At 47.8% G+C, this 25,954-nt stretch overlaps 1 protein-coding gene across 1 annotated transcript in view; it reads left to right on the top strand.

The window, feature by feature from the left end:
• The window catches only part of KIF5C (kinesin family member 5C), a 147,727-nt gene that overhangs the window by 94,852 nt on the left and 26,921 nt on the right, over positions 1-25,954 (top strand). Inside the window, exons 13-22 of the mRNA XM_084800002.1 lie at positions 2,236-2,304; positions 4,318-4,524; positions 6,292-6,438; positions 9,667-9,855; positions 13,862-13,979; positions 16,038-16,114; positions 16,682-16,791; positions 19,193-19,294; positions 19,506-19,566; positions 24,103-24,174. Coding sequence (XP_084656128.1) covers positions 2,236-2,304; positions 4,318-4,524; positions 6,292-6,438; positions 9,667-9,855; positions 13,862-13,979; positions 16,038-16,114; positions 16,682-16,791; positions 19,193-19,294; positions 19,506-19,566; positions 24,103-24,174 — 1,152 coding nt within the window. The remainder of the gene's footprint in view (positions 1-2,235; positions 2,305-4,317; positions 4,525-6,291; positions 6,439-9,666; positions 9,856-13,861; positions 13,980-16,037; positions 16,115-16,681; positions 16,792-19,192; positions 19,295-19,505; positions 19,567-24,102; positions 24,175-25,954) is intronic.

Genomic DNA, 25,954 nt, shown 5'->3' on the forward strand with positions numbered 1-25,954 from the left:
GTAACAGGGCTCACAGATGTCACCCCAAGGACTGCGATGGGGATCAAAAGTCATTAGCATATAACAGCTCCCAGGTTTCTCATCAGTCTTCTGCTCTGCTTGATGGAGAAGACACATCATATGGGGACATGAGAAGAGTGTCAGTACGATTGGGGGGGGCTGGGTTATAGCATAAACATTTGGATGTTGGCCCTGTCTTTCTCATCGGAGGAAGTAAATTCAAGAGCTGTAAGTCGATCACACACTGTACTAATGACTGTTTAGCAAGAACATCTCTGAATTGGTGACTTTTTGACAACTGAGGTGACTGCATTATTTCACGTCTAAGACAATCCCACTACAAAATTAATTTTTTTTGAAAAGTGCTTTGAAATCTGTTATCACAGTGAGAGCGTGCTTAAAGTTGTCCTTAAGAGGTACACTTGACACGCAGAGAGAACAGCACACCTTATTCAGAAAGGCGTAGGAAATGAAAATGAAATCAGGACAGACAACACTAATTCCTCAGAAAGTCGCCTTCATAAAGGGCAAATCTACTTCGGGAACTGTCTCTAGTCCTGATTTGCTCTTTAATGGAGTCTCGTTTTCATCCTTCCCCGATGGTTTTTCATCACGTCTTAGCTTGTCCCCTGTCAGGGAGGAGGGCTGCACCTGCAGGCTTTGCCAAGAATGACGTATGAGAATGCAAGGCACCTCACCACCCCCCTTCTTTTTTCTGTCACTTGGGGGTAGTTGTGGGTTTGGGGGTGCTCGGGGTGGTGGTGTTGTTTTTTGTTTTGTTTTTCACCTGGGGGAAGAGATGAGGTTGGACTTCCTGCGCCTTTTTTTGTTAAGCTGTACTCTTCTCATGCTGAGCAGCAATAGAAAATTGGTCCGTGCAACTCACATGCTAAATGTATGAAGTTGAGGAAAAGCATGCCCCACAAAATAGAGTTAGCTGGGGAGGTACCAATTCTTGGCAGTTTCCCTGTCCTGTAATTTCCCTAATTCTTCTGCCAGAAACCTGAGTTGGAAGGGAAATAATCAGTATTTCATACAGCCGTTGGAGAAACACTGGTGCACAGAATTCAGGGAAAATGGGCTTTCTGAGCCGAGGAGTGAGACCAGGTGTGTAGGACCAAAGACACAGGCTAAGGGTGTGCAGAGCTATGCTGCACACATGAGGATGCTGGTGCTCTTTGAAAGGGTACTAGCTATACCATCCCCTAACTCTATGCCACTGCTGACAGAGACTCCAACATACGTGCTGTGGATATCTGTAGGAACCGGGTTCTGTGGCCGGGTCCTATTCACCCCTCTCACCTCACTTCTGAAACAGACCCAGAGTTCAGGAGAGGGTTTTTTAGTGGGGGAAAAAAACCCCACAGAGGCAGGACCTGGCACAAAGACAGTGTAATACACTGAACTGGATTTGACTGCTTGGGGTGCCTCCTGAGACGGGTCATCGCTTAGGATTTATAACTTATGGAGGGGTAGGCCTGAAGCCTGTTGTCATTTTTCACAGACTAGACTTGATGTTACATTTGAAATCATGAAAGCAGAGCAGAAAGGCCACCTTGGTTAGCTGACAAGCCTGCTGCCTGTCCTTCATTGGGGGCGGCTTGCTGGTGGTTGAGGGCGGGGGTCGGGGGTGGGGGGTGGGGGGTGGGGGGATGGGGCTGTGTTCTTGCTTTCTCAGCAGCAACACCTAGTGGCGAGGAAGAGAGTAGCAGCTTGGAATAAGGCATTCCTGCCTGTGGCTGCAGGCCTTGTTTTCCTTGTCTTGCCTCTCAATGGACAAGACTATTGGTTGCCAATCAAGAGGGCTGTGCATTGATACCAAAGAGCAAACCTCAAGCAGGCACTAGTTTTTCTTCTGAGTTAACAGGTCCATACCTGTGGGACTATTGATCCTTCCTTCCTGTGACTTGGCAGATGTGCTAACGGCCCTGTCTGTTAGCATCTTTGTTTGGGGAAAGGGTGTCTCCAGAGTCCCTTTCAGTTCCCAAGTACCAGACCTCTGATTTCTGGATGGGCAGGATTTGAGTTCATTAAGTAGATACTACATTTCCTAGAAAGAAAGCTGGTGAAGAAATACACTAGTTAACAAGCCCCAGGAACGGCCTCCTGGTGGCCTTTCCCCCACCTAATGTGTGTTACTCAGGACTGGCCTCTTGGTGTCTGATTCTGGGAGGGAAACCAAGATATCAAAACTGGCAAAACTAACCAAAAATTAAAAATGATGTTTCATTTCAGGATGATGAAATTAACCAGCAGAGCCAGCTGGCTGAGAAGCTAAAGCAACAGATGTTGGATCAGGATGAGGTAAAGAGCACAATAAATTCTTTTTTAATGAAGATTTTTTAAAAAATTAGTTTTTGTTGTTACTATTAGCCATGAAATATAATTTGCAAATAGCTTTTTTTTTTTTTCCCAAAACCTTAAACAGGTTATGGTGTGAAAATAGTGATCCTTCCTTCCTGTCGCTTGGCAAAGTGGAGAATTCTTGGTAGCCAAAGGCTGATTGTGGCTGTGTTTAGAAACAAGTGCGCGGCTGCTTAGTACTGTGAGGCCTATGGAGTTACTCGGTGCTACACTTAGCCCCGGGAGGGAAGGGTGGTTCTTGCTCAGTCCCAGCGTAGCCGCACGGCGCTATTTTAGGATCCGTCACGTCTGCAGATGAACTGCCTCATATAAACAGAATGGGTTCCATACAAGAGCGCACTGCACTTTGTTTATCTTCACCCCGTGATCCCCTCCTGTCTCACTTTCCTCTCCTCCTGCTCTGCTTCCATTTCCAAGCCCCCTAGAGTCCACATAGAACAGAAAGCACATGACATTTGACCTCCTGAATCTGGCTTATTTTGCTTAACATGATGATGTCTCAGATCTCTTTCTACAGATGACATAATCTCTTATTACTGATTAGAACTGCATTGTGTGTATTTACGTATCTGTCGCCATCGTCTGTCTCTCATTATCTGTATACCCATCCTATACCTACCTGCCTATCGATCTGTCCATCTTCCTTCCACCCAGTCTGCCTCCCTCTCACATTTTCTCTGCCGAGTCATCTGTTAATGGACGCCCAGGCTGGTTCTGTATCCTGGCTATTACAAAAGTCTGCTTTGTGTTTTGGCATAGACCGCGCTCTCCTGCTGTCCTCCAGGAAAAACAAAACCAAAAGTAGATCAGAGAGGGAAAGCCAAGTGGGGCTGCAGTGCTGTTACTATACATTTGGTTCACTAAAAAGGAGGTCAACCTGCTTTCAGTCTGCCGCTGCCCGCATTCAGTTCTGCCGTACTGTCTTAATCGCACTGTGCGCCCATACAAACAGGAACTCAAGCAAAGCACAGCCAGCCGATCTACCAAACATAGATAATTCGAATTCTCTTGCTGAGAATACCTAAGTATTTTTCTCTTTTGTGCTTTAAAGGTGCTTTTCGATTCACTGCTAACGTGCTGTTGAATGCCTCATATGGTGGTGGCAGGTGGCGGAGACTGATGTCCTGGTCTCAGCCCCACACGCACGGGAATAACTGTCCCTGGGACCATTTCCTTCCTCTTTGCTTCCCATCATCTTTCCAATGTAATGACTGTGATTTTTGCAAGGAGAGAGTCTGCGCCTCTGGCGTCACGTGAACCGCGTCTAATGGTTCCTATCTTAGCTGTGGTTGGGGCCACTTGCCTATGGCTTTGTTCTCTGCATCCATCTCCAATGTGGTACAGCTGCCTCGGATCACTTTTGTTACCATTCAAACTTTTAACATTTTCTTCCCTGCAAAGCAATACATGTTCATTTTAGGGGAATAAGAAAATAACAATGGTAAGAAAGCTAAATAAAACACCCATGAGCCCAGGAGCTCCTGTTAGCGTGTGTTCGTATTGGGGGTGTAGTCTTCCATACACTTCTCATATACAATAGGGAAAATGACGTCACTTTAAGTACTCTTTTGATGATGAAATTATGGCACTGCTTTAAAAAGATCTGCCAGTATAGTCATGGGCAGTAGTTTTCTCATCTTTTGTGTAACATGAAAGAGCCAACTAGCTATAGTACCCTGGTGTGTGTGTGTGTGTGTGTGTGTGTGTGTGTGTGTGTGTGTGTGTCTTTGACTTAAGCATAAAATTCTGAAGCTTAATACAAAAAGAAGAGAAAATATTTTTGGAATAATATTTGAAAGCATATTTAGCATTTGTAATATACAGTGAGCGTTCCCTACAGCCTGAGCGCTCCCAACCTGTCCTCCTGTATCTTGTTTTAAAATTGCTTTACTCGAGTAGAGCACGGGTCATTGACATAATTAGTGGATTCACCATGCCTGCTCATTTCCCCAGCTTCTAGCTTCCACGAGAAGGGACTACGAGAAGATTCAGGAGGAGCTGACACGCCTCCAGATTGAAAACGAGGCAGCCAAAGATGAGGTGAAGGAAGTTCTCCAGGCCCTGGAGGAGCTCGCTGTCAATTACGATCAGAAGTCACAGGAAGTGGAGGACAAGACCAGGGCCAATGAGCAGCTGACGGATGAGCTGGCCCAGAAAACGGTTGGAGCAATAGTGTTAAAGGGGGCGGGACTTCCTTGTTGACAGACTTATATAGGAAGGCAGTTGGCTGTAAGATTCAGATTGCTTTCTGAGGCCTCAACCACAGTTCTTTACCATAAACTGCCTGTGACAGCTGTTTACACCCAGGAAACTGATAACCATTGTCAAGAATGCTTCCCGGAAATAGCCAAATGTGGATTCTAGATCTAGGGAAAGCTCAGTGAAAATTTTGACATTATGACTCTTTGGCCTCAGGCAAGATGTTTAAACATCTGGAGGGTTTGTGGCTTTAACTATCCAAATGGCAGTAATGTGCTTCTTGAGTGGCATGAGTGTTAGTGACAGTTTATATAAAGCACTTGGCAGGGACATATGTGTGTGTGTGTCATAGTTACGATGAACAATGCAGGCTCACTCAAAGGGGACACCTACTCCACTTCAGCTCACGGTTTTCCAGGGTTCATACAGCTCGTCCTTTGTGTTTTGTGCTTCTTAACGTCAGACAAGATTTTCCATAGTATGCTTCTCATTTTGTGTCAAACAAGCTATCATCCACCTGCCTTAATAATACGGTACTTAATCAAACTGTAGCGGCTAGTTGCAAAGGCCTTTGAATTAACTTGCAAGGCCCCCGGGAGTAGAGGACTTGCACCTGCGCTGGCTGAGCTAGTACCAAGGTTAGAAGAGGAGGCTATCACATCGCTGTGAGCTAGGAGCATGCTGCTTCTCCCGGGAACAAACATGGGAGGGTAGAAAAGGAGGTTAATTTGATGAAGCTTTGAGGGAAAATAGAGCTTTCGCTGCTGACGGGGAGAGGCCTGCTATGGAACGTGAGTGACGTGGAAGAGTGACAGTATTTATTCTGGCTTCCCGAGGAGTGGGCGATGTTCTGCGTTGTTCTCTGTGCTCGTTAACGCTCGTCCGGGCTGCTGATCCCAGACCCATTACTCAGGGGGTTTGGAAGTGACCCGGGGGACAGATTTTTGTTTGAGAAAGGAGCTGGGGATCCTGGACTAGAAGAAGGGGGGGGGCTGAGACCACACGCGGTGAGTCGGAAAACGTGACTGAGCACTATAAACACAGGGGCCTCTTTTTGTGCCAGTGTGTGCACGTGGAGGTCAGAGGTCACCCTCCAGCATCTGGCCTTGGTGCTGTCAGTCTTGGTTTTTTTTTGAGACAGTTTCATTCTTCTGGAGGTCATTGAGTATGCTAGACCGGCTGAGCAGTGGGCTGCAGGACTCTGTCCCAGCCCTGGGACAGCAAGTATGCACCACCAGTCCCAGATATTTTTATCTAGTTGTCAGGAATCAGACTCTGGTCCTCAGGCTTATGCAGCGAGCTCCTTAGTGACTGAGCTATCTCTCTAGCCCTTTATTTCTTCAAAAGTCCGTGTTAACGTTTTATTTAATTTTGTGTTTGTGCACTGTGGTGCACGGGTGAAAGTCAGAGGACGGTTTGCTGGAGTCAGCTCTTGTCTTTACCCACGGAGTCATCTTCTGAGCCCTGGATTCACTTTTAGGAACGCACTCTGCTAACGTAGGTATTGCTAGCTAGAACACACCTGATTTTTACAAGATAGTACCTGCCCATTAAGTTCCTCTATCAGAGAAGCAAGTGCGGAGCCGCAGCTGGCTTCCGAGTTCTCTTCCGTGCAGACGAGAGAGGCATGATCAGAGTCCGGTCTGCCGTGGGCTGGTGAGCTCTGCAGGCTGCAAGTAGGACATTCACGGGCCACGCCAGTCACTTGCGGTTGAATTTCTTTTCCAGACGACACTGACAAGCACACAGCGAGAGCTGAGTCAGCTACAAGAGCTTAGTAACCACCAGAAGAAGAGAGCCACCGAGATCCTGAACCTGCTGTTGAAGGATCTGGGGGAGATCGGTGGACTCATCGGCACCAACGACGTGAAGACTGTGAGCCAGACTTCTGTTCTCTCGTCCTACTCTGCCTGGTGTGATCCAGTCAGGCTTCGCGGCCCTCGAGGGCTGGCGCTGTGTGATGCACGCGTAGCATGCTGGGAAATATGGATATGGAAGGCAGGAAAAGAAGAGTTGATGCATGGATGGGGGGGCGGGGTGAGGGGGTGGGAGGGGGTGGGAGGGGTGGAGGAGAGGAGCAATTTGTCTTTCAGATGTAGGGAGCATCTTCCAGTCTTGGTTGCTTTTGTGTGACTTGGTTTTCCCCCCCCCCCCACTCAGCCTTATTTGCAGTGTCGCCACATTGGGGCTCAGCTGGGGGAAACTGCAGGCCAGGTCTCAGTTGTCTTCCCTTTTAAGAACCCAATGTGGTGAGCTTTCTCCAGCCAAAGAGGAGGACTTGGGAAAGCTTCCGGCTGAAAGTCATAGGCAGCTAACACTAACAGTGGCTTAAAGAGCAAACCACACGTAATTATGTGCAACAGGAGAAGCCGGGCACCTCATTAGTCAGTGTGATGTGCATCACCTGGGGCTAATTAGCAGTATGGACCCCAGGCTGACCTCAGACCTCCTGAAGCCCAATCTTCCTTTTAATAAGATTCTCCAGCTGACTCGTGGCTTATTAAAGCCGGAGAAACAAATTTTGTTTCATTGAAGTGGCTCAGTACTACAGGGGACCCGGCCATTGTGTTTCCTTGCTGGCTGCCCTTAGCCTGTTTCATTTTCATATCTTTAAACATTTGCCTCACGTAGCAAGATCGCTGCTGTTATCGCCAATAGTCGCATCTTCACCCAACTACATCCGAGGCAGGGTGGGCTCCCACACTGACTACTTTTACCCAGGAGGGAACTATGTGCCAGAAAGCCCAGTAGATGGAGCCTGTACTTGCTCTACGGAGCATCCCGAAGGAAAATAAGATTACCACGATGGCGTCTAGTTATGCGCACTGCTGTTCCTGAGGACGGGGAAGTGGGAAAGTGAGAGAAGATGGAGGGTGGTCTGCGATTGCCTCGGAGCTGGGGTGAGAAGGAAAGGAGAGAAAAAGAATGTTACCAGCCAAGAACAACAGTGATTGGCCACAGTACGGGCTGCTGTCATAAACCAGAAAAAAATAAGATTGAGAATTACGAGACCAGCTCTCAGGGGGTAAACATTAGATGGAGTCAGCTCCACACTTTTGAAGTGTACTGTGGGATTGTGTTCTGGGGATGGCGATGACCCCCAAAGTTTGGATGAGCCTAGCTCTCCAGTGACAAAGTATCTTGAACTGAGGAGTTTTAGGCTTGTGGATGGCACTAGGCGGGACAATGGTGTCTCTTAACTTGCTGCTCAGGAAAACAAGATCTTTTGCATGTAAGCATTTTACGTTTACTCAATGATCCTTCACGGAGTTGGCAGTGGCTAAACACTGGGAGCCCCCAGTCACTTCTGGGAAACAGGAAACACCTGGCCGGTGCCACACGGTAGGCTGAGCTTCTAGTGGAGTGTTCCTGAGTCCCCATGCGTGAAAGGTGCAGCATTTTCAGGCCCTGCCAGACTAATCTGTTAATCCCAGCTTGGCTACTCTATGTCTGAGGGGAGGGTTTTTTAGAGCTACGTGTTGGTGTTGAGCGGTGCAATTTTGACACGGGGCCTGGTTAAAAGCCTCACAGGACCAAGTGGAGCTGACTTAGGGGAAGTTTGGCACCTCCTGCTGCTAACAATAAGGAAAGACATTTCATGGTAAGTGCTAGCTAGCATGGAGCTGATGAACAAGCTAATGAAAGCAAAGCTTGTCTGTGCTTTGCCATTAACGGTCCTTCCTGCCGGAAGTCAGAAGCATGATCGAGAGCATTTTAAAATACTTAATTGGATGTTTGGAGATTATTTTTAGGTCCTGGACACCGGGTGCCCTAGTTAATGTCATTGATGACTCTCACTTATGGATCCTGGTACTCTCAGAGAACCTTGTTCTGTGCCAGTGACCGAGGCTGCAAGTGTTTCCCACTCAGTGTTGCATTATGGGAGGGAGGGGATGAGGAGCAGTGTTGGGGGTGCAAGTCTCCAGCAGTCCCAAACCCAGCTTGAGCTTAGCAAGGGCCTACCTCCATGGAGGGGAGTCACAGATGATAATTGTAGCTTTCCCCACTGTCAACTTAGTGTCGTGCTGGAGTCACTGTTAAGTACTGTTGAATTCTTACAAGGCTAAAACCACAGCAGCCACGCAGAACTGTGTACTTCATATTCAGGGCTCATGCCCGGTACCGTTTTCTCTCAGCTCTCAAATATTTATGTAGAAAAGATATATGATAAGTTAATGACAGCAGTAATAACATGAGGAGGTGGGAGGGGGTGAGGAGGAGGGAAGTAGTGAGAGGACATGGTGGAAAATCAGAAACTAGAGTTAGAGTGATTGCCTCCATCATAAGCTAGCTCTCTTGGGCTGGATTCTGCAGGGACAGACATTCTTCCTAAGGTGCAAGGCTGCCCTCTGGCGGTCAAATACAATACAGCAGCTGGGCCTATTCCAAATACCTTGTTTCTGGTTTTGGTTTCCAATGGGGCTCTGGAACTTAGAACCTGATGTATCTCATTCAGAAGTTCTGCCAGAATCATCTCTTCTCAGTGTGAATTTCAGCTTGGTCTTAGATCCCTTACTGGGTAGGTTACTGTCTCCTTGGAAGGGCAGGTGTGAAAAGGCAAAGAGAAGAGAGTGGTAGCACCAGGTATTTAAGTAGGGAAACCAGGAAGCCGTCACCATGAGGACGTGCTGGAATGCATGGTACATTCCCAGGCATCAGAAGTTCTGCTTGAAGACTGTGGAGACAGTCTTTTATATGTCAGCCACTGCACATAGACAATGGGCTACTCACTCCTGTGCAAAGTATGGAGAAGAAATTGAAATGCTGGGCTGAACTTCTCTCCAGGTGGGATTAAGGCCCCTAAAGGGACACTGCTCTCACTGTTGTAGACATGTAGGGTAGCTTTTCTTCCTATGGCCTCCCTTTTATTTCCAATCACTTAGAAGGAAATGCATGGTAAACTGAGGCATGTGTTTGATGATGGGTTTTGATGGGAACTTTCTCCGGTGTAGTCTCTGAGGACTTGACGGTGACTTTGTAGCCTTCCCTTTCCTCTACTCCTGTGGACTAGAATTTTTTTTCCAAAAAGCTAGGGATGTCTCAAGGACCCATGGCCATGTTTCAAGGGGTCCGTGACCTTCTCATTTTCCCTTCCACGCTCAGCTGGCAGACGTGAACGGCGTCATTGAAGAGGAGTTCACCATGGCACGCCTGTACATTAGCAAGATGAAGTCGGAGGTCAAGTCCCTTGTGAACCGCAGCAAGCAGCTGGAGAGTGCCCAGATGGATTCCAACAGGAAGATGAATGCCAGCGAGCGGGAGCTGGCGGCTTGCCAGTTGCTTATCTCCCAGGTAGGCTGTTGGTCCGTCCCTGTTCACACTCATCTATTGAGATCTGTTCCCTCCAATCCCTTTTTGGGGCTAGGGAGAGACAATGTATCAGCCTCATGGGAGTGTGGCTTAGGTTATCTCACACACATATGCACACTCACACACACCTGTACACACACATGCACACACTCACACACACTCACACATATACTCACATACACTCACATCCACCCATACACACACTCACACACATACACACACACACACACACACACACACACACACCTTTCTTTTTGAGACTAAAAGTTCACAGTGTAGCTCAGATTGGCCTTGAACTCATCATCTTCCTGTCTCATCCCTACCATCCCCCACCCCCCTGCCTGCTTGAGTCGGGATGATAAGTGTGTGTTACCAAGCCTGGTCTCTGTATTCAAACCATCTGTCTCTCTTTCTCTGTCCACTCGGATGACTATGTAGTTGGGCGCATATAATGTGTCTCTAAGTCTCCTATTAGCTGAGGAAACATTCCTACATTTGCCCATCCCTACCATGGGCACAGTTTAAGATGTAGGACTAGAAACTGTTGTTGATGGTGGTGACAAGGCACTGTTTCGTTCTTTGTCACATGTACACATGGCAGTAAAAAATTTCACCTGCCTTTTCTTGCTTGATCTTTTTTTTTTTTTATTTAAGTAATTTAATCAGATTACATCTCAATTGTTATCACCTCACTTGTATCTTCCCATTCCCCCCTCCCTCCCTCTTTCATCCTATTCCCTTCCCCTAGGTCTGTGACAGAAGGGGACCTCCTCCTCCACCATATGATCACAGCCTATCAGGTCTCATCCTGGTAGTCTGCTGACTTCTTACTTGATCTTTACAAAGTTTGGCAGGCAGATTTTATTCTTGTGTTTTAGTATTTTTCCTAATAAAGATGTGATTGTGGTTAAATATGTTGTCCAAACACATGATGGCGGAGCTGGACATAAGCCAAAGCTCATGTCTTAGTCTCTCAAGCTCAGGGCATGTTTCACAGATGTGTCAGCAAGCCTGCTCTTTTCCCATTGGAGTGAGGTCGTCCTCTTAGGAGGGTAGTTCAGAGGACCATGGAGCAGCTCTGGGCTGTGCCGATATGTAAGCTTACTGTTTGGGTTTGAGATGTCTGAGATGGTGCCAGTGTGTGCTGCTCACTGCCTTGTAACAGAGTCTTTGGGGAAAACAAGTGCTAGCGTGGACCACATGTCAAACAGTACCAAGAGGCAGACGGAAGAACATCATAACCTGATACGGCTTTAAACATACTATGCAATGGTGCATAGAGCCCCAAACTAATTGCCTAAAATGGGTTCTACAGGTGGTTTATATATTAAGAAAGATGTAACTTAAAGGGCTATTCAGTGCTAATAATATGGTGGAAAGTGGATAAACGTGTTGAACTATAACTTAGTAATCCTTTTGAAAACCACTTGGGAAATATAAAACCAGAAAAAAAGTAAGTCTCTTGTTTCTATACATGTGCACATGGTACAGGTGTGCTTGCACATGTGTATGTGCTCATCTGTATGTGCACATGTGCCAGGGTTGACTCTGAGTACCCTCCTCTGTTACGCTGCTCCCTGCTGTTAGTGATACTAATCCAGTGCCCATGTTTTGGCTAGACAAGCTAGCCCACAATCCCCTGGGACCCACCCGTCTTTGCTCATCCTCAGTACTGGGGCAGAAGGCAAATGCCACCACTCCCAGCTCTTCTATAGCTCCTGGGGATTCAGGTGTAGGTCACCATGACTGTGCAGAGGGCACTTCTACGCTTTGTGTATCTCCCTAACCTCTAAGTGTCTTTTGGTCCAGTAATTTTATACATATTATTTTTTATTGGTAAAGGAGATGCGTTTTTGAAATTCATGTGGTATAATTTCCTGATTAAAATGTTAAAAGCTCATGTGGAAACTGTTGGATGCACTATTATTTTACATTATTATAAAATATATTACCCAGATACCTGTTGATAGGCAAGTGATGAAGTTATGTGTAAAATATTACATGCCATTTATAAAAATTCATAGAACTTGGGCATTTGGAAAGTATAATTATATAAAATTAAGTTAAAATTAAAACATTGAGTTTAATATATGCCATTTTATATCTTTGTAAAATATATCTTAATTTGGAAGACGGAGTTGTTTGTAGGTAAAAGTCATACTGCGTTTTTGTAGATTGCTCTATAGTTTTACAACTATATTGTCATTAGCAACAAGAACTTTTTTGTTTTTTATTTTCAGCAAGACATTTATATAATATATAAAAGTTGAGAGAAAAAGATAAACATTAGAGAAAAGTACAGCTCAACTCTAGGTTTCAGGTCACCTTTTGAGACTATGACATGAGCTTGGGGGTACTCCTAGCCCCAACACTTGAGGGCTGAAGGCAGCCACAGGCAGAGCATCCATGGCTGGGAGCCCAGCCCTTTCTGTGTCCAGCTGGACATAGCAGCTCGGTGCCCATATCCCTCCTGCACACCACACACGGACATGACTCCTTGGGTCAGCTGCGCCCTGTGTTGAGTGAGTGAGGAAGAGGCAGCCCCCGCCCCCCAGGGCCCCTCCCCAAATGGCCTTCAAGGAATACCACTGAGGGAACTGAGGGACCTGAATCCTGCTGAGGGAAAGGCCTGGACGGGATGGCAGGGAGGCAGAGAGCAGAGGCGCTGGAAGCGAAGAGCCAAACAGGGAGTTTGGGCAAAAAGGGTGCGGCACTTGCTAGCCCCTTTAGAGCTCCTGGGCAAGGGCAAGGCTCCATCTGCAGTGCTCAAAGTGTGCCCTAGACGTGGGTGTTGGCCGTGAACTCTACTCATTGGCGCGAGTGCACTCAGGGGAAGGTTCACTCTCAAGTGTGGGGTCCTGGCCTCGGGGTGACACTGACTGATATATGAGAGCAGAGTTATAACCAGGATGCTTAAAGGCCGGGAAACTCTTCCTGTGTTGGCGCCGAGTGCAGCGCCCGAGGCTGTTGTACACCTTGCTTCAGTACAGAAAGCTGCTGGCTCAGTCGTTAAGTCTCAGAGGTTTGATGCCGATAGAACCGTGGCTCGTCATGTCTCGGTGTGCTTTAAGGATCCTAACGGTGTCCCTCACTGAAGTTTTCTTCTTTGTGTGTGTTCCCCCCCCCCCAACGCTGTTTTCATAGCTCTTCTAACTATATTGCAGAGGCATGATAGCATCAGAATTCATTTTGTAGCGACTTCCTGCCTCAACATGAGTCCGCAGATCGAGAGGCAGAGCAAAGTACATATCCCATCTGTCTAGAAGCCATCATTGTACCTGCTCAGCCAGTGAGCTCACACCCATCTACTGACCCATCTCACTGCCGTTTATTAAGTATCTACTCTACACTCTCATGAGAAAAAAAAAAAAAAGAAAAAGAAATCACAGAGAAGCCAAGAGCTGTGGGAAAATTCTGAGGCCTGCTTAGGAGCCCGCCGGGACATGGTGGGTGAAGGCTACTGGCACAGGGGGGAGCGGTCCAGAGAACGGAGCCCCAGGATGTAAGGTCTCTAGTGAGCAGAGTTGGTGAATTGTGTGTGAGGGCCAGAAGAAGCGCGGATGTGCCATTGTCCAACGAAGGAGGCCCTCAGCCCGTGATGTTTCCTAACTCCTTCAGCACACATGCTCCTCCTCCTCCCTCCTTACGGTGCCGGGATCGAATCCAGGCCATTGCTCACGCTAGGCAGGTGCTCTCATTCTGAGCCACATCATTAGCTGCTCAGCTTTTATGGTGAGGAAGGAAACCTGGGCGGGCTACGGTCTCCACATAAGTGGAAGAGTTGGAGGGCCACGGCTGTGCAGCATCTGTGGAGACTGAAGCTGCAGGGTACGGGAAAGAAAGAGAGACCTGCCTCAGCCCTCACTTCTGAGTCCCAGGCAAAGGACAGACTGTGAGCGTGGCGAGGTGTCTAACTTGTCTTTTCCTGTTGGACAGCTCCAGACCCTAGGTACTCACCTTTCCTTCCCATCTGTTTTCTTGCTCAAAGCATGAGGCCAAGATCAAATCTCTGACCGACTACATGCAGAACATGGAACAGAAGCGGAGGCAGTTGGAAGAGTCCCAGGACTCGCTCAGCGAGGAGCTGGCCAAGCTCCGAGCCCAAGGTAAACACTGACTCCTTTGCAGGTTTCAGACACTCGGCCTAAGCCACTCTCCGGCTGGCTTGAGACCTGATGTTTAGTTTTGTTCGACGACAGCAGTTCTGTGTCTGCTGGGAACCACAGCACAAGCGAAAGCAGAAACCCATGCTAGCCTACTGTGTATCTACTGCCTTCCCAGCTTCCCTCTGTGTGCCCAGCCGACTCACTCAGCACAGCTTGTCCCTTACGCTTGTTAGATGCCTCTCTGCTCTGCTCATTTCTCTTATGATTGCCCTAGAGCAACCTGGGTAGGGATTGTGGCTAAGTCAATATACTGAGAGGCCTCACCGCAGTGTTCTCTGGGCTGGCTACCCTGCTGCGTCCCGGGAGCGACTCTGTCTTATGTCTGACCTATGGGTCTTGCCCTTGCATGGAGTGTTGAACTCGCACTGTGGCCTAGAAACGGAAGCTCAGCTTTTCATCAAGCTCCTCCCGTAGCTGTGTGGCACCTGACACGTAGGAAACAGTTAATAAACGTGAGCAAACAGAAGCAAAAATTAATTGGCAATCAGAAACGTAGGGTTTAAGAGCGTTTCCATGTGCAGAGTGAGACCAACCACATACAGTGAAGGCTGAAATGAAGATTAATTTTGTGGAGAGCAACTTGAATAAGCACAGCAGGTCTGCATACCGTTTGATCCTCACATTTTAGGTATTTGTTTCGAAATTTTATTTTATAATTTTAAAGTGGTGTGTGTGTGTGTGTGTGTGTGTGTGTGTGTGTGTGTGTGTGTGTGTGTGTGTAGGTGCTCGAGGAGGCCGGAAGAGGGTGTTATTTGCCCTGTAGGTGGAATTAGAGGCGTATGTCAGCCGCCTTGTGTGAATGCTGAGAACTGAACTCTGTCCTCTGGAAGGACAGCGAGTGCTCTTAAATACTGAGCCGTCTCCTCATCTCCTCATCTCAGACCTTTAGATTAGAAAAGCATAAGTAAGAATGCAGAGAAGAAGAAAGAAGGGAACCAGCCAAGTATCTAAAAGCTCAATAGACTTTAACAGAATATCGGTCTTCACGTCGGAGACAAAGCACATGTATGTGCTGATGGTTATGACGCAGGGTTAGATTGAAATCTTTGCTGCAGTTATTAAAAAGAAATGGATCCTTGCCTTCTTAGAAATGAATAGTTCAAGTAGTAGGATTGATGATGTTATTATTTCATTTCTTTTATTTTCATATAAAGCTATTTATTGGAGAAATGCATGCTACTTTAGGTTTACAGGCAAATTAAGTAGGAAGAGCCCTGCCATAGCTTTGTAACATTTCCTTTTTGTAGTAAGGAATGAATGTTGAGAGTGGAGGCTGCTGCCTAACACTGGATAAAAGAAAGCATTTCCCCCTCTCGCATATGTTTGCTGCAGTAGGGCCACTGAGTACGAATACAGTCAGGGAGACATAGAACAGACTGGAGAAGTGATGAGTTACACGTCACTGTTCAGACATTTGCTCTCTGCCCGCACCTCCCAGCTCTCCAGCACTCTGAGCAAGAGTCCAAGGAGACAGGAGTGCTGGCAACAACCCTGCCCACCGGGGGCCCCTGACAAACCCAGAAAGTGTTAGAACATAAATATGTTGCCCTTGTTCTCATCTTTAGCTTGTTTTCCTGCTCCAGATTCTTAGAAAGGCAACAGCTACTCCTGGGAGGTAAATTAACTCCCTATGGAATTCCACCAAGGGCATGAATCCAGATGGCACCTCACACCCACAGGAGCACGTCTGCACCCTCAGGGCCCACTTCCTTCCAGAGGCCAGGAGGGAAGCAGCTCTGGCACCGCCTACTTCTAGTTAGCCCCTTCCTTTCCATGGGTGCCCTCCCTGGAGGGATGCAATCCACCTGGGGTCCCAAGTACCAGCATAGGCCACAGAAGAGGTCAATCCGAGGTGGCCAGTGCTTTGTCAGAAGGCGCCTCGCTCCTCCGGTTTTGCACTGGTGTTTGCACTGTGTCATGGTTTTGTCATATGAGTTTTTGCTTCGGATACGAGTCCCACTACTTAAAAACTGAAGCCACTTTTACAATTTGAAACAGAAAAAATGCATGAAGTCAGTTTCCAAGATAAGGAAAAGGAGCACCTGACAAGACTGCAGGACGCTGAGGAGATGAAGGTCAGTACAAGTGTATTTGATGTGCACACACCTGGGAAGAATCTGTCCTCAGACCTATGCACTTCAGTGTAAGACAGGACAGCAGCCATGGCTGCGCCTTCAGAGCAGCTCCCAGGGGGCCTGGTGTAGTCCCGAGATGATGATGGGACTGTCCAGGAAACCAGAACCATCTGTGGATATGTTTATGTTGCATTGGTGTCTTTGTGTTCCCTGGTCCTGAAGGGGTTAAGTAATGTCGCTTAGGTGACTTGGGGTCATTCAGGAAGCAAGAGAACTGTGTGTCCTGACTGGCCTGGCTGGGAAAACCATGCATCTCCAAAGGGCAAGAACAAACTTTCAATGCTGTTACTGGGCTGGTTTGCCTCTAGGGCCCACTCAGGTTTATGACAGATCTGTGGGGTTTGCTGTGCAGATGAAGCAAGGCCAGGAGCTAGGAGACAAGAGCTAGAAACAGCCTTAGCTTGGGGATTTAACGTGTGAGGGAAGTAGACACGAATCCAGGGCTTGTCACTGAGCCGGCAGAGTGCTGACAAATTGACGCCACATCTCTCCTGGCCCGGCTTGCAGAAGGCTCTGGAACAGCAGATGGAGAGTCACCGGGAAGCACACCAGAAGCAGCTGTCCAGGCTTCGTGATGAGATTGAGGAGAAACAGAGAATCATCGATGAGATTCGGGAGTGAGTTGGCTAAGGGGCTCATGGGATGTGGGCAGGCATGCTCAGGCCTGGTGAGGCCGACTTCAAGGGCGTGGCTTTTGGCCGGGGGCCCTTGTTTCCTTGTGCTTGGGCTCCTCTGTGCTCTGCCTGGGTGGCGCCTGTGTGGAGGCTCTCTCACCTGGAGCCCAGCCTCCTGGGGCTCTGGTACACCAGGTGGCAGGTGAGCCCAGCTGCCCTTTCGCATCACCTCAACCGGGGGCAGGATCAGTTCAGGGGAGACTCAGCTTGGAAGATACATATGCCCAGGAGGTAGAGAGACTGTTTGAAAGTATGAGGAAAAAAAAAAAGACTATTCTTCCCCCCAGGAATTAATAAGCACTCCAGAGAAGCCATTTGACATTACTGCGTCTTCACCCCAACAAATAATGCACATGTCGCCACCCTGTCACCTGTGTGCACATCTCCAAGACCTACGGCAGTATGTGTCTGTGCATGGTAGATGCCAACATAGTGTGCTGCTGCTACCAGGATGGCAGCATTGCAGCTTAACTATGGGTGCTGCCTCCTGGCCACATCCTGCCTTCTCAGAGACTTTGGGGAGCCCCCTGCTCCAGAGCACCCTTTTCTTTTCTGTAGCACAAGTCCCCCCAGCTGCAAAGCTCCCTTCTGGGGGGGATTTTACTCTTGGGGGGCTCCTTATGTACTTTGCATAGTGGATCTCCCTGGCAGTTTCTGAACCCCTTTGCAGAACAGCCTGTGAAGTGCTCCCCTGAAAGGCATATATTACAAAGAAAACACATCTACTGAAATAGAATTTCACCCACTGCCCATCCCCAAGCTGGGGGCAAGCTCCCCCCCCCCCTCCCGCCCACCACCACCACCACCACTTTCGGTAGATGAAGAATTAGATATGGGAGCAAGGTTGAATTATTTATTTAAGGTCACACTGCTAAATAGGAATCAGACTGGAGCTAAGCGTTTAATTCTCCAGGCTACTGATCCAAATCTTTTCTGAGTATGTGAGCTGCTTGCAAGTGCATTTGCATCTTGAGGGAGAAGGGGGAGCGAAGCAGGAGTCTGGGTGGCGTGCTGGCTCTGTGCAGTCGGCCTAAGGACGGGCCTTGGCATGCCCTCCCCCCACTCCTGCGCCTGTCCCATTCCAACACACCTTGAACTTCTCCTGGATATGGTTCTCATTAATCTCCCTTGAAGCATGCTCCCAAATGTGAGGGAAGAAAGGAAGGAGACAGAACACCAGTACATGACTTTCTGCATCGGGAGCTTCCTGGGCTTGGGATCTTGGGTGCTTCTGGCTCCATTTACACAGTCCTGTGGTCTCAGCCTCACAGATGGTTTTATGAGCGCTGGAGAGGTGCAGGAGTGAATGAGACACTCCTGTCTTAGCGTCTCTATTGCTGTGATAAGACACCGTGACCAAAAGCAAGCTGGGGAGGAAAGGGTTTATTTCAACTTACAGTTTATAGTTCATCCTCCAGGGAAGTCAGGGCAGGAGCTTCCCGCAGATGCTATGGAGGCGTGCTGCTTACTAGCTTGCTCCTCGTGGCTTGCTCAGCCTGCTTTCTTACTGCACTCAGGACCACCAGCCCAGACCACCAGCCCACGGGTGAAATCTCCCCTGTTAGCTGGTTCCTCCCACATCAATTATCAATTAAAAAGAAGGAGGAGGAGGAAGAGGAGGAGGAGGAACAAGAAGAAGAAGAAGAGCAACAACAACAACACTACAGACTTGCCTTCAGGCAGATCTTATGCAAGAAATCGTGGAGCAAGTGCCCCTCTTCCTAAATGGCTTTAGCTTATGTCAAATTAACACAAATTTGATCAGCACAACCAGAAGATGACTTTCTCCTTAAAACCTAAGCGGCATTCTTTACAGAGCCTGCCTGAATGTTCCACAGACCAAGTGGCCACCCCCACGTTGGCTGCTGTCCTCAGAAGTCAGCTTCCAACACCTGGGGCACGTACGCACAAGGTTGCACAGGGTCGGGTAGGGGGATTGGTGTTTGAAATGGCCAAATAGTTACTTGAATAAACAGCTATCCTCTGGGTGGTTACAGCAGCAGGATTTGTGTGACAGGGTGCTCTCTCTCCCCCGCCCCCTCCCTGTTTTCAAGGCCCAATGCCATTACATCCCCCACAGAAGCCCTTGCACACAAACAAACTATAAATACACCCTCAAAGCCTTCGCTTCATCCCATGCCCCCTAGCAGCTCCCCAGAAATTAGTTTTCACTTGGGCAGAGAAGAAGCTGTGAGGTTGTCTCTGAGCCCTCACGATCCTCCCGAATTGTCGCCTTTATTGCACAGAGCTAATGGGGCTGGAACTGAACCAGCGCTTTCGGCGGATGACTCAGAAGTTCAGGCTGATCTGGAATATATTGCTTTTTTTCCCCTCTCAATTTCAGTTTGAATCAGAAACTGCAGCTGGAACAGGAGAGGCTCAGCTCTGATTATAACAAGCTGAAAATCGAGGACCAGGAGAGAGAAGTGAGGCTGGAGAAACTCCTGTGAGTGCCTTAACCCGTCCTGGCTCTCTTCCTGGGGAGGGAGATTCTGGCCCCGTCCAGCTGTGTAAAGCAGCGGCAGCGGCAGCAGGGCTGTTTGTTCTAGGCTTAGCCTTCTTCCTTTGCCTCGGGTGCAAATTGCATCTGCCCCCCCCCCCCCTCCCGATTCTGGTGCTTCTCCCTGGGTGGCTCATGATGCTTTTCTGTCTCTCAGGTTGCTCAATGATAAAAGGGAACAAGCCAGGGAGGACCTCAAGGGACTGGAGGAGACTGTGGTGAGTCAGCTTCCGCCTCAGTTCACTCTCTGAGGCCTGATTTGCTTGTGATCTACTGAATTGTTTACTCCGATATTTTATCTGCGCACCCCTTTCCTTTATGGCGTTTAGACAGAGCGTTCTGGAGGCCGACTGGGATTTATAGATTGACGCTTAACAGAATTAATTCATTGATTGATTAGTCAGTCAATAGTGCTGGTAATCCTGAAATATGTAAGAGTTGAACTACATTGTAGACAGGTCTCTGCCCTTTGTGACTCTGCTCAAACTTTCAACACATATTTAGCAAGCAACTGTGGGAGCGGGCACTTGTCTGGATGCTTGGGCACACAGTGTTGGGAAGCCTTGTCCTCCAGAAACTGACCTTGATGAAGTGAGCTGGAGGAAGGAACATTCCAGGAGCAGTAGCTTGTGGCATGCGCTGGTAACGGAGACATCAGTGTGTCCCTGGGCGAAAGAGTAGCAGGCAGGCACGGGACGACAAGCGCCGGAGCAAGGGCCTTGCAGGAGGGCTGGAAGGAAGAAGAGAAGACCCCGCTTGCCTCGGCAGGGCTCATATTTAAATTTGTTATTGGGTTTCTCTGTGCTGTGCCTACGGCCTTTGGCTTCCTCTGGCAGCTTTGGTTTTAGTGGCTGTGCAAAATAGCAGCTTGGCCACATGTCACAGCTGTGGCTTATCACATACCGTCCTAACGGCATAATCGGATGGAAATGTGTTTCGTCTCGCCCTTGTTTAAATTCAGCAGACACCTTCTGAGCCCACTCGGGTCACGTGAGTCTGTGTGGGGCAGAGCCCATGTCCAACAACCTAGAGACTCAGACTGTAGGCAGATGGCTGGCTGCTCCCATCTGGGAACTTGAGGCTGCATGCTGGTTCCTGGGACAGGGGTCAGATGCCTGGGCTGACAGGGAATTGGACCTTTCAAGGGTGAAGTCTGTAGGGAAAACAGACCCGAAGCCATGAAATTGCTTCATCTACATAGTTTAATAGAGCAGGGCATCCATAACTGAATCTTCTTGTATAATTGCAGGAAAATATTAAACACTGACATTTTACTAGATTCTTGCAGTTAGGGATGTATGTCGGGATGTTCTCTGCTTGTACCCCTGTGCCCCCCTATACCCATGTACACTTGTTTACCTTCCGTATCGCTGCTGTGCTCACACACAGCTTGCACATACATTTGCACATACAGATTGTCAGCGCACTACACACTTACTTCCATAGTGTCTTCTGCCCTGGTTGTCCATGTACCTTCCTAGACACTCACATACAGCTGCATCTCACTAATGATCTTTCTCATTCAAACACATCCTGTTCATTTACACAAGTTGTTGTGTACTTTAAATTCATACTTGCTTGCCTTTTCTCATAGCTCTCATCACACTTACAGACCGATATGCACCACTGCTCAGTCATCTCAGATATATGCACATTCAGTCACAGTCACAGCATATACTCACACAAGTCACTCTCATGGGTCCTCTCTCTCTCTCTCTCTCTCTCTCTCTCTCTCTCTCTCTCTCTCTCTCTCACACACACACACACACACACACACACACACACACACATTCTCTCTCTTACACACACATACTTTCTCTCTTTCAAACACACACATCACACATACATACACACACAATCTCTCATACATAATACTCTCATACGCACAGTCTTTCATACACACACACACACACACACACACACACACACACACTTTCTTTTATACCCATAAACATACCCTCCTCTCTTTCCCCCACTCATATCCAGACTTCCGTCCTCACACTGACATACCTCCTTGTTCCTATCCCTATAAGCATGAAAAATAAAGGATAAGTATCCAGTTCCTTTGCCTTTTAGGTGCTTGAATATGTATTAAATGGCATATTTTCTCAGTAGCCTCCATCGACGACTCAATTATTCTCTCTCCTTCCCACCCACAAGCTCATTTCCTTTGTAATCTGGCTGTGCCCACACATGCTCGCTCTCACAGGCCCCCCCACTTACACACGTGTCCACCCATCCCACACACAAGGACAGACCCACTAACATGATGGCTCCTTTTCCTCTTCCTCTTTCCCTCACCCCCCACACCCCCTCCCTTAAACTCAGGACTAGATTCCTGCAGTGTGTGCTGTTTTAGACTCAAATGCTTGCCGTCAGCCTTGGAGTCCTCCCAAGCTGACTTTGTAGACAGTCTTCAGAGATGGGCTCCATCCATCCTTGGCTGTCCGTTCTGTTCTCAAGGCCTCCCATGCAAGCCTGCCATGCCTCCTGCTTATGTGGAGGGGCAGGATGCTGCCCACAAATTGGACTCAGAGTGTCGCACTGCAGAAGGGCAATCCATGGTGTTCTTTGGCTCAAGGCAGGACACTGGCCACTTCCTCTAGATCCCACCTCATGCCACACTGACCACCTCTCTAGTGCCATCCTCGCTGTCCACCTTGATAGGAAGCTTGCCCTTGAGCTCTTGCATGGGGACAGTAGCCTCGGATGGGAAGAGAGCTGAGGCAAGTTGGGGGATGGAGAAATAATTATGAATGTGATGGAAAGATCATTGCATTAGGAAGCCAAGCGACAGCTGCCTAAGTATTACTGTCCGGCAGTACAAAGCACCTTCAATGCCTTTGACTGCCCCTGCCGGAACTGTTAAAGATGAGAGAAAGGGGCCAGATCAGAACCTTTATGTTGTATTCACGTCCTAAGGAGAGGTCTGGCTTGTGGGCAGGGTGTCAGGCCTTCTTGCCTCCCTTTTGTGTGATGGTGCTTTTCATTGGAAGATGGTAACTATGATCACAGTGCAGGCAGAAATCAGAGATCTGAGGCTGAGGGGCAACATGCAGGGCATTTGTAAACATTAAGGGATGTTGGGACTGAGCTCTGGCAGGGGCCTAGGGCGGCCTGGAGCATGGTGAGCGCTGTACTGCACCCTTGTTCCTGTGCTGTCAGGCGGCTCACTCACAGATGGCACTGTGGGCTTGCTAGTCACAGTACCAGACCTGTTTGGCTTCCCGGAGAAAGCAATTTACCTTAGCCAAGGATGCAATTGACTTTAGATGCTTCTGATTTCAACACAGAATTCAACCTAATGATAAGACCTTAAATTAAAAGAGAATCTTATTCCAAGAAACAGCTTCCTTAACTCTGGGTCCTGTTTCTACTATTTTAATGTAACCATGTCCAAGTTGTATCCCCTGACATCCTGTCAATTTATATAGATGAAAACACTGAAAAGCCCCTCTGTCTCCTCCTCACTGATAAGAAAATAATTTACTCACTATGAGTGGGCAGTGAAACTAACATCTCTTGTAGAAAACATATGAAGACCGAGGTTGGAAAGATAGTGCAGCAGTTAAGAGCACTTACTACTTTCGTAGAAGACCTGAGTTCAGTTCCCAGCACCCACATAGGGCAGCTCATAACCACCTGTCATTTCAGCTCCAGAGGATGCAGTGCCCTCTTCTCAAATCTTCCAAAGCATGCACATGCTCACACAAACACACACTAAACCTTGAAAAGGATAAGTGTGGTAGTGGTGTTAACCTGAGTACATGAGAGACAGAGGCAGGGGGATCTCTGTAAGTTTGAGGCTATCCTGGTCTGTGTAATGAATTCTAGCCCAACCAGAGCTACAGAAAATAAAACCTTGACTAAAATTTATATATATGCACACATATATAAAACTATATATGTACATATATATTATATATAATTATATATAGACTTGAATAAAAGAAAACATTTTGATCTTCCAGTTTTGTTAACCAAAGATTACCAGGTTTGGTTCAAGCCCTTATCTCATCACTCGTATTTTTTGAAGTGTTCATTCACGGAAAATAATTCAAGGTAAAAGAGAAGATTACCAGCCCTTGAGATATGAACGATTATTAGCCATTGTGCTGGCCACACACTGAGGCCTGAAATCGTCCTAAGAGCTTTCTAGATCTTCTTGCTTAGTCTTTATGCCAGCAAGTCAAATTCTCTTTATCTTCACTTTAAAAACGAGAAAGCACACAGGATGTTCAGGTGACTTGCCCAGGGCTGCCAGCTGAAGGGCCACTGCCTCATTCATGAGCTGCTGGTGTGAGGCAGACATGGTTGTGGATGAGGCAGAGGTGGGTGCAGACTCACGGAAGGTGACAGCCGGTTTGGGTGAGAGGAACCAAGGTCACCTTTTAACCTAGCCTGTTTGTATGGTGTGTGATATTTATGTAGGAAGTAAACAAAAACAAAAGGAGCTGCCGTCCTGGCAGGTAACTCACCTGCCATTCGGCTCCCTTGAGAGTAGACCAGAGGAACTAACTGGCTGTACTGGGTCCCTTTTAGCTAGTAGTTAGACTCCCCAGGCTCCTGCACCATGTGCTTCTCGTAGCTGTGTGAGCTGAAAAGCGGGCATGGCACAGATGGTACCAGGGCACCAGCAGCATCAATGGCAGCTCCAGCAACAAAGTCGTGCCATGGGGGGTGGGGTGGGTACTGAGCTCTAGAGCAAATGCTACAGCAGCTCACTGATGCTGCGTGTGAAAACTCTCTTCCAGTCTAGAGAACTCCAGACACTTCATAACCTGCGCAAACTCTTTGTCCAGGATCTGACCACCCGGGTGAAAAAGGTGAGTCCTATCATTTCTGAACAAGTTGAGGAGAAAAGTTGGGGCCACGAGGCATCATCTTCAGTTGAAATATCATATACTCAAATTAGTGCTGGTTATACTTAAAAATTAATTGCCTCATACCATAGAATGTTATTAAAAGAATGTGCTTGGGGGCTGAAATTACTTGGAAATATTTTACCATCTGATTTTCCTTCTTAGCAAAAGGAAGTTTAATGCTGTCTCTGGCTGGCCTTTATTTAAAATGACATATATTTGATTGGCCTTGCTGTGTGAAAGTCACTACTTTGGGCCAGAAAAGTCTAGAACATTCTTGTCAGAAGACAGCACGGTCTCGGTCTACAGAAGTGAGATGACCAGAGCCTCATGTTTGTCTATGCAATTTGTGGAGTGTGTTAATACCGAATTTGTACTTGTTTATCCCAGCCTCCTCAGTAGGTTGCGGTGCCCCTGCCTGACAGGTGTAGATCTAGGCTTGGGTGTGATTGTGGGGATAAAAGAGTCGAGCATCAGTCTGCAAGTTCTAATCATGGTGATTGTAGGGAGTCTTCATAGTGGTCATCAATAGGTCAGCTCAGAAATCTAATTGAGAGCACACAGAAACAGGGTGTAATGGACAAAGCAGAGGGTCATGGAAGAGGCATGAAAAGATGGAAAGTATTAAGAAAAGCATGTGAAATGTTTAGTAAAAGCATATACATGCCTGAGTATGAGTACACCTGTGTTCTTGTACATATGGGCATGTTTGAAGAAACAAAGGCGAAAAAGTCAAGTATAGTAAAAAGGCAGCAGTTGATAGAAGCAGGTCTGAGAGGGAAAGAATCAAGAGCCCAAAGGGATATGCTGCTTGGTAAACAGAGAGCACTGAACTTTGCAGAGGTCAGAGAGAGTCAAGCTGGGAGCATTTGTGGGAAACTCTAGGACAGTGGAAAGAGGCCACATCTGATGGAAGGAAGGAAGAGGATGTGGAGCCCAGGAGCAAGGGAAGATGCAGCCAGCTGTGGATACAGTCTACCAGGGACGAGTCAAGTTGTTGCTGAGCAGTGGTGTGCATGTTCCTGTGGCATGCACCTGTGGCAGCATTGAGCTAGCAATTTGGAATCTTGGTAATGCAGATATCAAAGGCAGAGACTCATGGGAGGTTTTCAAAGCCTGGATGGCAATGGTCAGTCTAGGGTATGAGAACCGCAGTCTACAAAGCACATCTTACCTAGGGGCCTACACCAGGAAGGAGGAGGAAGAGGCCAGCGTGGGTGTGGTGGGCAGCAAGGGCACCTGATGAGAGCTTATGACAACAACAACAAAGATGACCCCTGTCCCTGGGCGGGGAATGGAGTGCAAGTCAGAGGAAAGGTTAAGAGATGGAATCAATATCCCTTGATTGCATTTTTGAAAACTTCCTAAGGATGACCTGCTTTTAGACTTCCAGCCTACATGCCCCCGGCAGCTGCATCAGCACCACCTGGGAATTTGCTCAAATACATAATGCACCCCGGATCGGAGGAATCCAAGATCGGGGTGGGCTCAGCAATCTGAGGTTTAGTAAGTGTCCTGGGGCTCCTCCTGGTGTACATTCGTGTTTGAGAGTTCCTGTTTTGGGCTGCACTGATGGTAGAAGCCACTACCCTGCTGGAGGAGGAGGATTTCTTCTCCTGTCACAGCAGACAGGCGCGTTTTGCTATTTTTGAACTCCGGGTTGTGTTTCCACATGCATTTCCTAATTTATCTGTGGCACCTTGCTTGTCAGGAGTGTGGTGCGGTTGCCAGCTTGAAGATCTGA

The sequence above is a fragment of the Acomys minous genome (genome assembly GCF_964271855.1).
Source record: "Acomys minous genome assembly, chromosome: 10".
Taxonomy (NCBI): Eukaryota; Metazoa; Chordata; class Mammalia; order Rodentia; family Muridae; genus Acomys; species Acomys minous.